The 16,094-nt window shown below is 36.8% G+C and overlaps 1 protein-coding gene across 5 annotated transcripts; it reads left to right on the forward strand.

Annotated features, from left to right (window-relative positions):
* Nucleotides 1-2,223: 2,223 nt before the first annotated feature.
* LOC18436941 (F-box protein SKP2A) lies at nt 2,224-15,970 on the forward strand. 5 transcript variants are annotated; one of them, XM_020668899.2, is made up of 5 exons: nt 2,224-2,307; nt 3,620-3,923; nt 13,536-13,884; nt 14,302-14,443; nt 15,226-15,970. In XM_020668899.2, exons 2-5 carry the CDS (start codon nt 3,694-3,696, stop codon nt 15,654-15,656), a joined length of 1,152 nt encoding a protein of 383 aa, XP_020524558.1. In that variant the 5' UTR covers nt 2,224-2,307; nt 3,620-3,693; the 3' UTR covers nt 15,657-15,970. The 5 variants fall into 5 exon arrangements, with proteins under 5 accessions (XP_020524558.1, XP_088706888.1, XP_020524557.1 ...); XM_088850762.1 differs by lacking the exon at nt 2,224-2,307 and adding an exon at nt 2,363-2,898; XM_020668898.2 differs by lacking the exon at nt 2,224-2,307 and adding an exon at nt 2,363-2,868.
* Nucleotides 15,971-16,094: the final 124 nt, after the last annotated feature.

Consider the following 16,094-nt stretch of genomic DNA (forward strand, 5'->3'; position numbering starts at 1 on the left):
TTTTTATAGGGACCCTTAAGTATACTATAAATTTCATATCATAATGATCTATAAAACAACAACAAATAGAATGCTTTTGAGTTGGCCGATCTTGAATAGATAATTAGAGGCTAAGTAATAACGTTATGCTTGAAGGTATCTTAAATGTCAAACTTGCAACCTTATAGAAACCACACCAGGAAAAAGTTTATATAAAGTTGCAATTTTAAAATGTATAATTAAATATGCACCACAAAAATCTATTAGAAAATGTTGTTTTAATGTTGAAAAACCTTCCAATTGATCATCTCGACATCGAGATATATGGTACATCTTGCAACACATTATCTAGACCGTCCATTTTCAGTATTTTCATATGTTTATAGATTTACTTGATTTTAACTATTTTTAAAGTTTAAAATTTTATAATTAAATGTGAAAATAGACTTTTATATAATCCTAAAAAAAATTTATACCAAAAATTACATATTATGATCAAATTTGAAAGTGCGCCTTAATTAGATTGTTGAAGGTTACAAGAAAGCTTTCCCTCATTCAACTTTTAATTGGAGTTTCCTTGTTTTGTTAAAATAAGATTATAGGAAACTGACTTGAGGAATTTCTGGGTTCTTAAAAAAGTAAGAACTTACACGTTTTTTCCACCCATGGAAGTTAGGAAGTTCATATATCATGTTTTTTAGGAAGTTCACCGCCGACCTTTTTTTTTTTAACTTTAGTGTACACTTTTTCTAGCTATCTTCAATCCCTTTCTCTCTAACCATGTCCTCTCTCTCTCACACATTTTAAATGTGCTCTCTCTAATTATTTTATTTCTCTCCCTGTTCTCTAATTATATATTTTCTCTCTTTTACTCCTCAATCTCTCTAAATATATTATTTCACTTATACAGTATCTCTCTTACGATGCCATTTTATTTGTAGCTCTATCTAATAGTTACCCTTTTGCTCGTTCTAAATCCTCTATCTAAAATTATGCTTTCTTTATTTCTAGCTCCTTCTAATTTTTTTTTTTTTTCCAAAGTCTCAAAGTCAAAACAGTACATCATGACAATCATTATCAAATATTTATGCAATTTGAAAATTACATTAGACACAATATAATATGACTGAGAGATCATATTAGAGCTCTGCTCCGATACCATTTCTCAAATTATACCTATTCTCTCTCTAACTTTATTCTCTTTTTGAATGTGCCATTTCACACATTTACATACTTTATATAATTATGTTTGTTTTCTCCTCTCCAAGTCCTCTCACTCATTGTTATTTATCACTCTAGCTCCATTTGTCCAACATATCATTTTCTCTAAGTCCTCTCTCTAATAATGTGCTTTTCCTCACCCTATGGACTTATATCTATGGATCTTTGTTATATCACTCCGGAACTTATTCTCGATCTTTAAGAACTTCCATCAAACTACCAAGTAAATGTTCAATAACTTCCAAATATCAACATATTACAGGAAATCTATGGAGTTTTGATGGTAGGTGTGGTTTAAAATTGCAACTTTGAATGATCAAAGTAAGGCGCACCTTCAAATTTTGTCATAAGATGTAATTTTGACATAAAAAATCCTTAAGGTGGCATGAGAATCTATTTTTATCGCTAACCATAAAATTATAAAACTCTAAAAATAGTATAAATGAAACAAATTTATAAATACATTAAAATTTTGAAAATAGACGATCCAGATAATATATTACAAGGTGCACCAATTTTAAAACTTAAAATATTTTTTTTCAATATTTATATATCTCGATTTTAAGATGATCAATTTAATGATTTTCTAATATCAAAATAACCGTCCGCTAAAGATTTTTGAGGTACACTTTAGTTATACATTTTAAAGTGTCAATCAAGTATAATTTTTCCTTTGACAGCTAAAGACCAATAACTTAAAAAATAGGTCGATGACTTGGATCGATATCCCAAAAATCGGTCCAGATCGATAAATAAATAGCCCAAACCATTGTTTTATTGGAGAGAAAAACGGAGTGGAGAGAAAAACGGAGTGAGTATAAAAAAGGAGGAATTGGAGTCCTTATGACGTGTCATCCCGTCCTTTAAAATGAATGGCTCAGGAACCTCTGACCCCACATGGGTCCCACCTACACAGATTTCGAAGCAAGGTACTCCAAATGAACGGCCAGGATTCTCCCTCACGGGATTGGCTCACGCTTTCCGGAAATCTAGTACTTTAATTTCAAAGCGAGGAGACCTAACAGAGTGGCGCGGGAGGTTCTAGAAAGAAAGAGATAAAGGATTGGGCATTCTCGACATATGCCATACAGATAAGGGGTAGTTTTGGTATGTACATTTTCAATCGTCACACGATTTAACGCTCTCAGTCTAAGGATTTCTTGCCGCTTTAGACTTCTTCTTCCGTCTACTTCTAAGCTTCTTCTTCTTCTCCTTTTATTTCTCTGTTTTTTCTTTTATTGATACAGGTAACTTTGAATTTCATTACACCATTATATTCTTTGAAAATTTAGCTGAAAATGAAGAATTATGTGACTTTTGTGTGTTTTTTCTGTTCTCTGTTTCTTTTGGGTTCATTTTAATGTGCCTCTGCAAAGTTTTTGTCATTTTTGGTTCTGTTTTTTGGAAGATTATTTCAGATTTTATGAACTTGGGTTTCATAGAAACTAGCAATGGATGGTAAATTTTACCATTAACGGAGATTTTATTTATGGGTTCTTTGTCATTTCTGTTCTCCTGCTTTTGCTATTTCGATAAGTCCAAAAGTCCAAACCAGGTCCTGCCACGTAGTTTTTAACGAAAATCTAGGGTTTTGATCGCTCTGAGGCTCTGTGAATGCTTGGTTTCTCTGCCACCTGTGCTGGTTTTGGAAGCCTGCTGTTTCTTAGAGTAATTGTTTTTTTCTTCTATTTCTTCAAGGTGTTTATGTGATTCTTTATTCATTTATTGTGCCTTGAGCATTTGATCTGTTACTCTTCTATAGATTATTTTAAATGATTAAGCTAAACCATTTATGCTGATATAAGGTTCTAATTTATGTTCTTTACTTTTGCAATTGAGCACTTGGGTTGTCAATTTATACTCATATTTGAAAGTTCTTTGGGTTTGTTTAATCATCTGTGTTTGTGTTGAGTTCTCCTGGAAAAGGTTTGAACTTCTTGTCATTTCTCTATTCATTGTAGCTAAGAGCAAGCTGGGATTTTTGAGTCCCCTTAGTTTCATGTTCCTCAACACTGGAAATGTTCTGGTTTATTCATAATATCCAATTTTGAGAATTTTTTTTATTTTATTTTTTAACATTTTTTTTCTCGATTGTGAGCAATATTTATTATCCTAAATTCTATATCGAGTTGCCTAATATTCCTAATTTTAGTGTTTTGAGCATTATTTGGTTTCATTTCAAACTTTTGAATAGATGGATTATGTCTCTGTATGATAAACCATATAAGTACCTTATTATCTTCTTCTTGACATTCATTTTACTTCTAATGTTTAAATACTTTATCAGAAACAGTGATGGTAAATTTGATCTAAACTTAATCATATGGCTGGTTTCTTCTTACCCTTTCATTCACTTCATTACTTTTTGGCTCTAAGTTGCTTAGTTATCAACTCTTGTTTTTTTCCTTGTATTTGGCAGTTGGTCTAAACAATTTCCCCATTTTGGATGAGAGATTAAAGAGGTGGGGAGAAACTGTTACTGTGTTAGTGGAGATGGTTCAGGGCTTTGCAACCAGGGATTTGAATTTATGCTTGCAGAAACTGATGGTTGCTGGAGATATGAATGGTGGGGGCATCTTAAAGGATTGGAAGGACCTTCCTATGGAGCTCCTCCTTCGAATCCTTACCCTCGTTGATGATCAGACTGTAATTGTAGCATCTGGGGTGTGCACAGGTTGGAGAGAGGCAGTTTCCTTAGGCCTCACCCAACTCTGTTTATCATGGTGAGATGAAGTTCTTTTATTTATTTGTTTATTCTTGTACTAGTGTGCTTTGGTTCTGGTTCTTATAGAAAATGGAAATAATATATGTGTACGATGTTTCTGTTCAGTTTCAACCTTTTGCGCAGAAGCTCGAAATAATATGGAGACATATTATTTCTATCATGTGGCTTTTGTATATTGCTCTATTTCATTATTATTGCTTTAATCCTCTTGAAAATGTTTGATTCATGGTTAAGTCTTTCTGTTCTCCTAAGTTATGTTGCATCATTGGTTTGGTGCACCCTGCTTTCTTCTTGTATTCTGTTTCAGTATCTTTTGGTCTTTTTCCGTTTAATCCTGTTCTGTGCATATATAGATTGCCATTTCTCATGAGCTATATAACTTTTTTAGTACTTTTTGGGTGGTTCTCAGTGAGCTCTTTATCTTTGGATTTTGATATTGAAACATGGGTTCTCCTCACTTATGTTTCCTGTAAGGAACTTTTGGGCTGCTCATCCAATATGAGGTTTCCATTGAACCTCAAGTTTCGACTAGTTATTCAAGGGCTTTTAATTGCCAAGGAAGCCATTCTAGGCAATCATACCTTAAAAAAGAAATGTGTGCCACCATATTTTGAGGCCTGGCTGAGTTGTGAAAAGCTCAGCTTACAAAAAGATGATTAGAAGGTAAGGTGGTTGGCTTATGAACGAGTGTCTATTGCTTACTTCCAGCAAATATGAATGTACAATGATCTATTGCCTCTCTCTCTCTCTCCTCTCTATGTGTGTGTGTTGGGGTGAGATGGATCTCATCGGGGCTTTGCTTTCTAAAACATGAGAAAAAATAATGGATGAAGTTTCTATAAGACCTAGTGATGCAAGGAGAAATAGTAACATGAATAATAAAAAAAGAAGAAAATGGCTGAGAGAATATACCCTTTCTCAAGGTCTGAAAGGGTGTCCACCCCAAAAAAGATCTTTTCCCAAGATCAACTTTACTCAATTCAGATATCTTCACAAGATCAACTTTTCTCAGTTCATATTCTTTCATCATTCTTTGATTCTTTACAATGAAGGGACATTTCCATTTAAATAGATTTTGAAGAAAACAAATAATTAAATAAATAAATAAACTACAAAAACTCTCTCTCTCTTCCACGTTTTCCTCTCCCTTCCTATTTTCTTTCTCTTCATCTCCCTATTTCTCTCTTTCCTCACGTGTCTCTCTACCCATCAAGTGGAGTTCCTTGAATTAAGAAAACTCCCCCATCTTCACGTACTCGCCATATCCTCCCCATATTTAAATCCCATATCTTACTCATATTTAAATCCCCCTTAAATCTCTCACTAGAAAAATCTCACTAGAAAAGATAAGCTTAAAACTCACACCAAGATTTACCTTTCCTAAAAACTCATAAAATTGCAATTATGATTTTTTCTTAATTTTTATCTGCATCATTCTCCCTGGGTTGGGAGAAGCTCGATCTTCAGCTTGAAGCCAATCACCCTCTACTAATTGGTGATGAAGTCCCACCATTCTCCGTGGTATTTTTTCTTTAATTTCTTCATTAAGCCAATTCATTGAATGCTTTGTGCTTATCTTGAAGTAGAACACAGTGATCTCGAGCTCAATCTTGATTTCTCTTTTAGATTCACTTGGTTGGATTTCAAACATTGCATCGCACATATCTTCTTCATAATTGATTTTCAAAATTCTTCTTTTTCTTCACAATTGGTATTCAAAATTTTTTGCACATTCGGGTTATCAATGTCATCTTTTATATCGAGATCTATCTCTTCATATTCTTCCTTCTCTTGTTCCAATTGCAATCTATGAAATAAATCTCGTAGACCTTGTTCTATTACTCTGCTATTACGCTGTACTAGGTCTTCTTTGAGTCTGTCAAATCTTTGATCTAATCGCTGCAATTGTTGATTCATGTCACGAACTTCGCTTCAAACATCTTCTAAGATCTCAAGGCTCTCCATATTAGCATGGATCTTAGGGCTCTGATACCAATTGATGCAGGGAGAAATAGTAACATGAATAATAAAAATAAAAAAAGAAAAGGTCTGAGAGAATATATCCTCTCTCAAGGTCTTCAAGAGAGTCCATCCCAAAAACGGTATTTTACTAGATCAACTTTATTCAATTTGGATCTTTTCACAAGATCAACTTTTTTCAATTCAGATGTTTTCACAAGATCAACTTTTTTCAATTCTTATTCTTTGATCATTCTCTGATCCTTTACAATTAAGGGACATCTCCCTTTAAATAGACTTTGAAAAAAAACAAATAATTAAATAATTAAAAAAAATAAAAACATGGAAGAGAGAGAGTTAGTTTTTGTGGTTTATTTATTTATTTAATTATTTGTTTTCTTCGAAGTCTATTTAAAGGTAGATGTCCTTTCATTGTAAAGGATCAGAGAATGATTAAAGAATAAGAACTGAGAAAAGTTGATCTTGTGAAATATCTGAATTGAGAAAAGTTGATCTTATGAAAAAATCTAAATTGAGTAAAGTTGATCTTGTGAATAGATATTTTTTTGGGGGTGGACTTGCTTGCAGATCTTGAGAGAGGATATAGACTCTAAGCCGTTTTGTATTTTTATTTTTTATTATTCTAGTTTTATTTTCTCCTTGCATCACCTAGGCTTTATTAAAACAAAATATAGCCTCACCTCAAATCCTCATTTGGAAAGTTCTTTTGGCAAAGGAAATCTCCATGATTGCTTTAAAATCAATTTCCAACACCAACAATAAAATTTGAAACTAAAAAAATGGTACAGATCTTGTGGATCTATGACACTTACTTTTCGGGTGGAATGGACAGTCTAGATAATTTGTTACAATATCACTATGTTTTGAGCTTAAAATCCGTATTTTTTTCCACAATCAGAATGTTCAAGCTGAGATGATCGATGTAAAGGTTTTCCAATGCTTGAATTGTAATTGTCGATGTGTTATGAGGTGAGGCTTTACTTATTTTGATAGGTCATAGGGCTGCAGCCCTATCAAACCATTTTTCACAAATAACTGCTTGTTTGCTTTCCTCTTCATGAATGTAGTTGGACTAGTTTGGGAAGAAAAGGCAGGGGGGAATGTTTGTAGTTGTACCATGTGGGATTAAGAATGGGATGCACTGTGTGGGTGTCTCTGCCAATTGCCTGGGTCATGTAGAAAGAGGAGTACACCATATGTGAGCCTCCTCTCTTCTCCTCTCTCCCCTGTGGAAATGCATGGTTTCTATCTCCCTTGTTGGCATACTTGATTTCCATTTCATGAGATTGTATAGGATGCATGTTTATAAGGGACTTAAAAGACTGTAGGATCGAGTACGGCATTAGGTGAACTATCAGTGACTAATTTTATGCCTAACTGGCAGTATGCGTAACTCTTTTCTCTAAGGTGTTAAGGAGGTTGTGCTGTTTATTGACCTTTTATTTACTAGCTTATTTATTTGGGGTAAAATGTTGAAATAAAGTGCCAAGACAAAGTCAACATCTTCAAATTGCGCTTTTGAAGACATGTATTGTGATAATTTTGCAATGTTCACTGAGCATTCGGTATGTTTGCTTATGCTATTCAGTTTGATCTTGGTCTGAAATTTTTGGATTGTAGAGAACATATAGGTGTTGATTCTACTCAATATGATATCGATTATTGCCTGAAATCATTGACTACCCTGCCCTTCCAACAACCTAAAGATCATAAAGTGTTTCTCATAGTGTATATAAGCAGAATTTGTGATCTTTCTCATTTTCACTTGAAGAACAGGTTGTCATCATTTCATTGTGGTGTCTTGCCCATTGATCTAATTGCTCAAATCTTAATGGTAATTATGTAGTATGGATAGGTGAGTTGTGCCTATTGCAAAAGCATGAAGAACAATAACTAAATTTTATCTTTGGAAGATCATTTCTTATCATACTCTCTTGGCTCTAAACAAGATTCAGTCAATTTTGGAAGATGCAGATCTTTGTTATTAAATGATAGAAATCTCCACTTAAGTATTATAAGTTGTCAGGGAGAAACCAGGGGAACTGTGTATTTCAATGATAAAAGAAGGGAATTGAGTTTTGTGTGCACCTGAAAATTTTCTTGTTGGCATGTTTATTGATGGCCATAACCAAAGAGCACAAGGACTTTTCTCAATTGATGGTGGTGTCTCCTTATTATCAATATCCTCAGATTTTATGATGTTACTTTAGTTGTTAAGCAAGATCCATCGAAGCCCATTCCCGCATTTTCTTCCTTTCTAAGATAGCAACAAAATATTTCCCTCGAGGTTTTGGACCATTTTTCAAGCATTCAAACATTTGAGTGAGTGATCTCGTGTCTTCATTGCTCAAGAAGCTAACTGTGTGGATCCTGATGGCTGATTTGTACATAATGATATGTTTTTCATCACATCAGGTCATGTTTAGGTAGTTCACATTCATGAAGTTGCTCTTAGAGTTCAGATAGGTGGTTTCGATTAACTGCACTTTTGTATGTGGGATATGCATCTGCAATTTGTCAATTGATTGCTACTACTCTTCCTTACCCTTTAAGTGCTAGATTTTTCTGATACTCTTTGGTGGTATGAATTGCTTTGAAGCCGTTAACATGTGCTAGTAGAGTTGGTAGACCCAGAATTCCATCCAAGAATCCAATAAAAACATGATGCTAATGCAAATTCTTTGACCATATCTTACTAGTTAGTTTTTATGCAATTTTGCCAAGGCTTTATTACCATGCACTTGGTGTTTGGGGTATGCATGTTCTCGTTGCATATGGAGTTATGGACTGTCCAATCCTATGTTCCAGGTTGAACAGTGAGGTCCCCAATCACAACTTGAATGCAGGCTCATTACCATGATTGATGTGGACGAACCTTAAGAATGGTTGTCATATTTGCTGGCTCATGATGTCCCCATGTGTGTATACAATATATTATACTTAATTTTGGATGCTAGAGATTGAGGAAGATGTTACGCATAGAATGAGAGTTGGGTAGGCGAAGTGGAGATGTGTAACCAGAGTTTTATTTGATTGCTGCATGCCAATGAAGCTGAAGGGGAAGTTTTATAGGATAGCTGTGAGACCAGCTTTGCTTTATGGGACATAATGTTGGGTGGTCTAGAAACAACATATCCATAGGATGAGTGTAGTAGAGATGAGAATATTGAGATGGATGAGTGGTAAGATAAGAAAGGGTAGAATTCAAAATGAATATATTTGAGGGAAGTAGTTAGGGGTGGCTCCAATAGGCTACAAGATGAGCAAAGAAGAATTAGGTGGGCTGGCCATGTGCAACGCAGACCCAATAATACACCAATTAGGAGGTCCAATTTGGTTCAAGTGGAAGACTCTAAAAGGGCAAGGGGAAGTTCCAAAAGGACATGGATGGAAGTAGCAAGAAAACTTATGGGGACTTATAGTCTAATTGAGGGTATGGCCCTTGATAGAGCAGAATGGTGGAATAAGATTCGTGTAGTTGACCCCAAATAGTTGGGATAAGGCTCTGATGATGATGTTTCAACTTAGATGAATTGTAGAAACTTTGACTGTTTTGAGTCGCCTTAAGAGCTTCTTATTCTCTATTTTTTTTTCGTTTTAGTTAAGTTAATTTCATCAAAACCCTAGAGATGTATAGTTATATGAACTCTAGGCTTAGGGGTGGCAATGGGCTAAGTGGCCTGGCCCCAAGAAACCAGGGCTTGGGCCGAGCACGAATCAAGACCAAGATAGCGTTGGCCCTGTTCAGCCCCGCCTGGCCCTTATTAATGTATTCTTTTTTTCTAAATTTTTTTTAGTGTGGCCTAGCCCAGCATTGACAGGGCTACAGTCGTGCCTGGGCCAAGGCCTCTTTGGCCTGGTTTGCACCGGGCCGGGGCTGGCCCTCAGGGGAACAAGGACGGGTTAGGGCTAGGCAGGGGCTTGCTCGGCTCGTTGCTAGCTTGAGGCTTAATGTTACAAAGTTGGGTATGATTCCCAACAAATTGGGTTGGAACTCAAGGATCCTCATATATAGTTCCATGCACATGATTTAAGGTCGCATGTATGGAATTAAACTATCCTTAATCTCCTTCATGATCAATAGTGCACGTTTCAGACCGTCCTTGTATTGTCTTTGCACCCTATACCCAGTTTTAGCCAAGCTGCCCATTTGAGCTACTAGCCTACTACCAAAATTCAACTTTCGTATCCTAGAAGACTGGAAGCTATTATATTTGAATTCCCTTAATTGTTATAACTTCCTTCGACTTGATTTTTGGAGAGCAACTCTAACATGTTAAATTCCTGTTTGGCGGTTGCCTAGATATCATGGCACACATTATCCTGCCCACAACTACCTCCGCCCTATCAAAAGGTTCTTTAGTTGTCTTTAGATTCTCTACGTGATTCAAAAGATTTCTCGAAATTTATTCATACCCATCCCACAAAATCAGAAAGAAGTGACTAATACGCATTTGTTTCTCCTTGAACCTACTAAGAAATTGTAAGAATGATGCCCCCATGCAATGGTTGCTTGAGAGAATCTTGTCCATGACAACTTACTTGTAAAGTAGGTCACTTTAGGATTGACTAAATCACGCGACCTTGAAACAATTATGAATGAACCTCCATTAATTTCACAAAGCACCTCTTAGAAGAATATTATTGAGATTTTAAACTCTCTGATACCTGCAAACCTCCGCTCCCTTAACCATAGTCGTCACAGAATCACATGAACTAAAGCTACCAGTGGATTAACTAGCTACCAAACGATTGCCTGAACTGAACTACCAGTCGACTCACTGAAGCTCCTACGATTTTGGAAATGTTAAGAATGGCAAACGTTGACATGTTTACATGCCCATTGATTTGTGTACGTACCCTTGTATTCTTTTATGGTAACTATGGACTTTAAAGTTGCAACCGTGGGATGAGATACATATTTCGTTCCACTTAGTTATGATTCTTTTTGTCTGCTTTTTGTTTATATTTTTAAAAATTTCGTACCTGGATATCTGAAACTTTTGTTTTCCCACATTACTTTCTTTCCCCTTCTAAATTTCCTGGCTGTCTTTTGTGCTCGAGAAGTTGAAACTAAACTATGTTTCTTGGCTTTGAGTGCTACAGATGCATACTTCCACAACATGGATTATGCCTATATTGTAAGGTACTGAAGGGCGGACAATAAGAGAGACTTGAGCTGATGTTTAAGGTTTATAGATCAGTGTCACCCCTTTTTCGTGTATGCGGATTAAGTGAAGTTTAAAGGAAAATTAAATTCAAATGACTCCAAAGTTGAAGAATATATGGATAGGAATAGAAATTAAAATGCACTTAAAGAAAAAGGAACTAGCGAATCTTTCATTTCTAGTAAGTGTGAGATAGGGACACATAATATATGAAGGTTTGGATCCTCCCAAGCCAGTTATGTGACCCTATTAGACCTCTTGGCTTATATGTTGTTGGGGGAGATCCCTACATGATCCAGTGGCAGTTTGAAAAGGCAGAGGGTAATTCAAAAAAGGGGGACAAATGGCCAAACCTTTATTAGCCGCCATGTTCTTGGAAGGAGTGTTCCTTAACCTCTCTCTTTTCAAAGGGGTTTTCGAAAGTGGATTGATTTCCTTTGCTATGATTGCCTTGGGGTAATGTTGTTATTTGGTTTAACTAGGGTTAAGTTTCGTGGGAATTTGACTAAGGTTAAGTCGCTTAGGTTAGGGTTCTCTCTCTAGGGAGTTTCTCTCACTACAGTTCTCTACACGCCTGCCAAGCAAATGATTCTCGAACCTTTGAAAGTGAACTAGGGTTGGTTTAGTTATAGATGAGGTTTGAAACAGGGCAAAAATCAACTCTTAGGTGTATTGAGAAAGGGCAATTTTATTGAGGTCAAAATAATAAAAGTATCAAGATATGCCATTGAAAAGCTTGTTTTTACCCGTACCCATCAACACAGGCCTTTATTCCTTCATTTTCATTGGGATACGTACAGTCCGGTGCAACAAAATTGTAGAGAATTGCCTCACGATCGTTTGCAATGAATTTTACCAAAAAACTCTTTAAGATTTCAGGAAGCTATTTTTTTCCTCCTTAAAGGTGTCAAAAAACCAACATACCCGATTTTCACACACATTTTCCAGTCATTTTGTCTTTTTTCCACTGGATTCTTCTCATCCCGGTTCCCTAGAATTGTAAAGAATGACCCCAAGAATGTTTTGCCTCAAATATCACCCAAGAACTTCACATATTAGATAAGTTATGGGTCTTTTATTATATCTAAAATATGATTTTTAGCAACATCCAACAAATTAGTCAAAAATCGGCTTCAAACTCACTCCCCATCTTTGAGTTGATTGTGGCTTTTTATATATGTATAGAATGAGCATCGAGTCAAGAATCCCATAAAATCAAGTTCCATCGTGAAACTCGGGAGAAATCGCTGTAAAACGGATCGGAGGTCATGAAAGTTGCCAATTTCAACTTCTTTCTAGAAATAGACCATGATAGGATGAAGAAATCTCGCAATGTATACCTTGCCAGAAATATCTCGCATCAAGGAACAACATATACCATGCCCGGACCCGATTTCCATGTGGTTTGGGAGTTACAGGTGCTGGAAAATCAAGACTACTTGCTGGTTTAGCAGATTTTACCCACAAATGAATAATAGCACTAGCTAACTTTTGAATAGTATGTGAAACCCTCAAAATTTTAGTAAATGTCATCAAAGGATGTCGCATTAACGAAATTTTAAAGTTCAGGGTTTTGAGCAACTCACTGTTATTCTCAGGAGTTTTGGACCCGACCGGATTTCAATTCTAAGGGGAATTTTTGTAATTTCACCTCTTTTTTGTGATCCACAGGCTATGGATGGTACTCCTGAAATTGTGTATGCTATATCTCAACCATCCAGCATCTTTATGACCTGATTTTTGGGAGATCCCTTGGAGGTATATTGGATTAGATTTAAGCTCAGTTTGAGGTCCAACTGCATTCATTTTCATGTGCTTTAACTGTGCTCCTTTATCAGCCATCTGATCATGAGAATACAATGCACGAACACGCAATCCCATGCACTCATATATACCACTAGATAGTTGATACCCAGACACAGGTACAGAAATAGACACCGACAACTGGGATATGACTTACCTTTTCTTGAAATGCAGGATACATTTACGGTTACAAGTATCCTATCGAATGCAGCTGTAAATATATATTGTATAGCTTGTGATATAGAATTCTATGCATCCAGCACTCACAGATACACACATATAATTATCGATATTATAATTTTTTATAATTGAGTGTCCTAGTAATGTTGGTGTTGACTGGGTTAGAGCCTATCATGTTAAGCATATACAAGAAGCTGTGCATCATGGGTTGTCTGGCTTTGTTTTCTTTCCCAATGTTAGTTTTGTACTATAATATTCCTCCTTTTACTCGTGCATTTTTTTAGTCGTATTGATCATGGTAGATGGACGAGGGTCCATTGAACACCTGGGGTTATTGATAAAAGAAGAATTCCCAAAATGAATTCATCCACACATTTTCTATTCATCTTATGCTTCTCGCCTGAAACTGTTTAGTAAAGTGTTTAGCCGATGTCTTTAAATATGGGAAGTAAATAAATGATGTCCTGTTAATGGTGCAGGTGCAAGGAGAACATGAATAACCTCGTTCTATCCATTGCCCCAAAGTTCACAAAGCTGCAGACTCTTTTCTTGCGCCAAAATAAACCGCAACTTGAAGATGAAGCGGTTGAGGCAATAGCCAAGCATTGCCATGACTTGCGAGACTTGGATCTCAGCAAAAGCTTTAAGCTAACTGACCGCTCCTTGTATGCCTTGGCTCATGGCTGCAACCATCTTACCAAGCTCAACATAAGTGGTTGCTCGGATTTCAGTGACAATGCCCTCGCTTACCTTACCAGCACGTGTAGGGACTTGAAAAGTCTAAACCTCTGCGGTTGTGTGAGAGCGGCAACTGATAAAGCATTGCAGGTTATTTAGAAAGAAAATATGGAACATAGTTTAATTACTCTCTTTGCTTCTCATACTTTAGTCATCATTTGGACAGCTGAATGATTCTAATTAAACAAGGGTGTTATTTGTAAGTGGGGCGAAAGCAGACTTCTCTTTTTTCAGTGTCAAGTAACGTTTTGGCTGCATTTCACTGATGATGGAGGTTACAAAAGTCTGTTGCCCTTTTTTAGTGGAGAAGACCAATATGGGTTGTTTCTTAACACCTAAATTCGTGGAGTAAAAGAAGGCCCTGTCCCGAAAACTTATTCTGCTCAAACGGGCCTCAGTGTATGCACGTGCACACACGAGTCTGTAGATATGGGTGTATGTTTTGTTTGTGGAGAAGTATATAATTGCTTATATTGCTTTCATGTTGTTTTAATTTTTGTGATGTAGGCTGTTGGTCGCAACTGCAACCAGTTGCAGTATCTGAATTTGGGGTGGTGTGAGAAAGTCAGTGACGTTGGAGTGATGAGCCTGGCCTATGGATGCCCAGATCTTAGGGCTTTAGACTTGTGTGGCTGCATCCTTATAACAGGTATTGTGTTGAAGCTAGTCGTAACTGTCATTGCTTAGATCCCTATTTCCTTCACATTTCTCATAGGAGATTGCCATTCATTATTTATCTGCTTCACAATTTGAAAGAAATTTTTGTTTCCCATAGGGTATTTCCTTGCAATGTTTACCCTCTATGCGATAAGGGAAACACCTTCAGAGTTTGAGATTGACAAATGGATTGTCAGTTTTATTGCCAAGCAGACAATTGATTTTTTATTTTCTTAATAAAAATATACTGCAAATGAACCATTTCAAAATCTATGATCTCCTGTTGTTTAGATAACCCCATTGCAAATATAAAGTTATTGAAAGAGGTATCCTCAGAGATTTCATAATACTCAATTATACATGGGAAAGAGATTGGCAGAAGAAGACAATGTTATTCTTTTCAACAGAACTTAGAGTTCATCTACTAATACAAGAAAGAGTACTATAATGGTACTATAACCCAATTGACAGTCATCACCATCCACGGTAGTGTCGGTCATTGATGGAGAGGGAGTGGGCACACCATAATAGAAAATGACCCCAATGGTGAGTGCCACGCCCTTTCCGTTGTCTTTCATCACTTATAAACATATCAATTGACGTCTACTGGTAACTCCATATACGGGTTCTTATCAAGCTACTTTATTCCATTCAATTGATTTTGATCCATGAACCATGATTGTCCATAGTCATTTGGTACTTCCATGAAAAAACTAGCCACAAAGAGTTTAGGAACACAGTGTATCTAACATTTGTGTGCTTGAATTGGTGCAGATAAGAGTGTGATTGCACTTGCGGATAGGTGCCATGGCCTGAGGTCTCTGGGTCTCTACTATTGCCAGAACATTACTGACAGGGCCATGTACTCGTTGGCAAGCAGTGGTCGACGTGAGCAACAAGCAAGACAGGACCTATTATTCGCGTCCGTGTTCAATGGAAATGGCAATGGAAGTAAATATGGAAAGGGGAAGAATGAAGGTTTGAGGAACCTCAACATAAGCCAATGCACGGCACTCACACCGCCTGCCGTGCAAGCCGTGTGCGACTCCTTCCCCGGCCTACATACGTGCCCCGGACGACACTCCCTTATCATCAGTGGCTGCCTCAGCCTTACATCGGTGCACTGTGCGTGTTGCAGGCAGGTAGGACCCTTCTCTCCACGATGGCCCACCACCATCACTCCTGAGAGCTTTAGCGTACAGTAGCTTTCAGATAAAATGCGTGGGCAGGTTGGAGATCTGTAAGTGAGAGGTGATGTTTTCCAAACAGAGTGGTTCAAGGTTGGTTTGTGGAGAGAGAGGTGGTATGCTTTGGCGCCCTGCCCTGCCCTGCCCTGCCCTGGAAATAAAAGAAGTGTTTTATAACTCTCCCTGGGATAGAAGTGGTGTAGTATTTTGGGTTTGGGTAGATGTTCTATACTATACCTTGTTTATATATTGGTGTGTATATATATATATATAATGTATATATGACTAGGTAAGAAGTGGGGAGAAGTGAAAAGCCAAAAGATTCCATCATCTATGGTCCCAGAGGACCACAATTCTCTTTCGCCAATGCCTTTGGGCGTTGTTTCTTTATTGACAAGTAGGTCCTTAAACTAGATTCCTCCAAATTGCACCGAATGGGTTTTGGGACTGGTGGAA

This window comes from Amborella trichopoda, chromosome 11 (assembly GCF_054954075.1).
Source record: "Amborella trichopoda isolate Santa Cruz 75 chromosome 11, AtrichopodaSantaCruz75HAP2 v2.0, whole genome shotgun sequence".
NCBI lineage: Eukaryota > Viridiplantae > Streptophyta > Magnoliopsida > Amborellales > Amborellaceae > Amborella > Amborella trichopoda.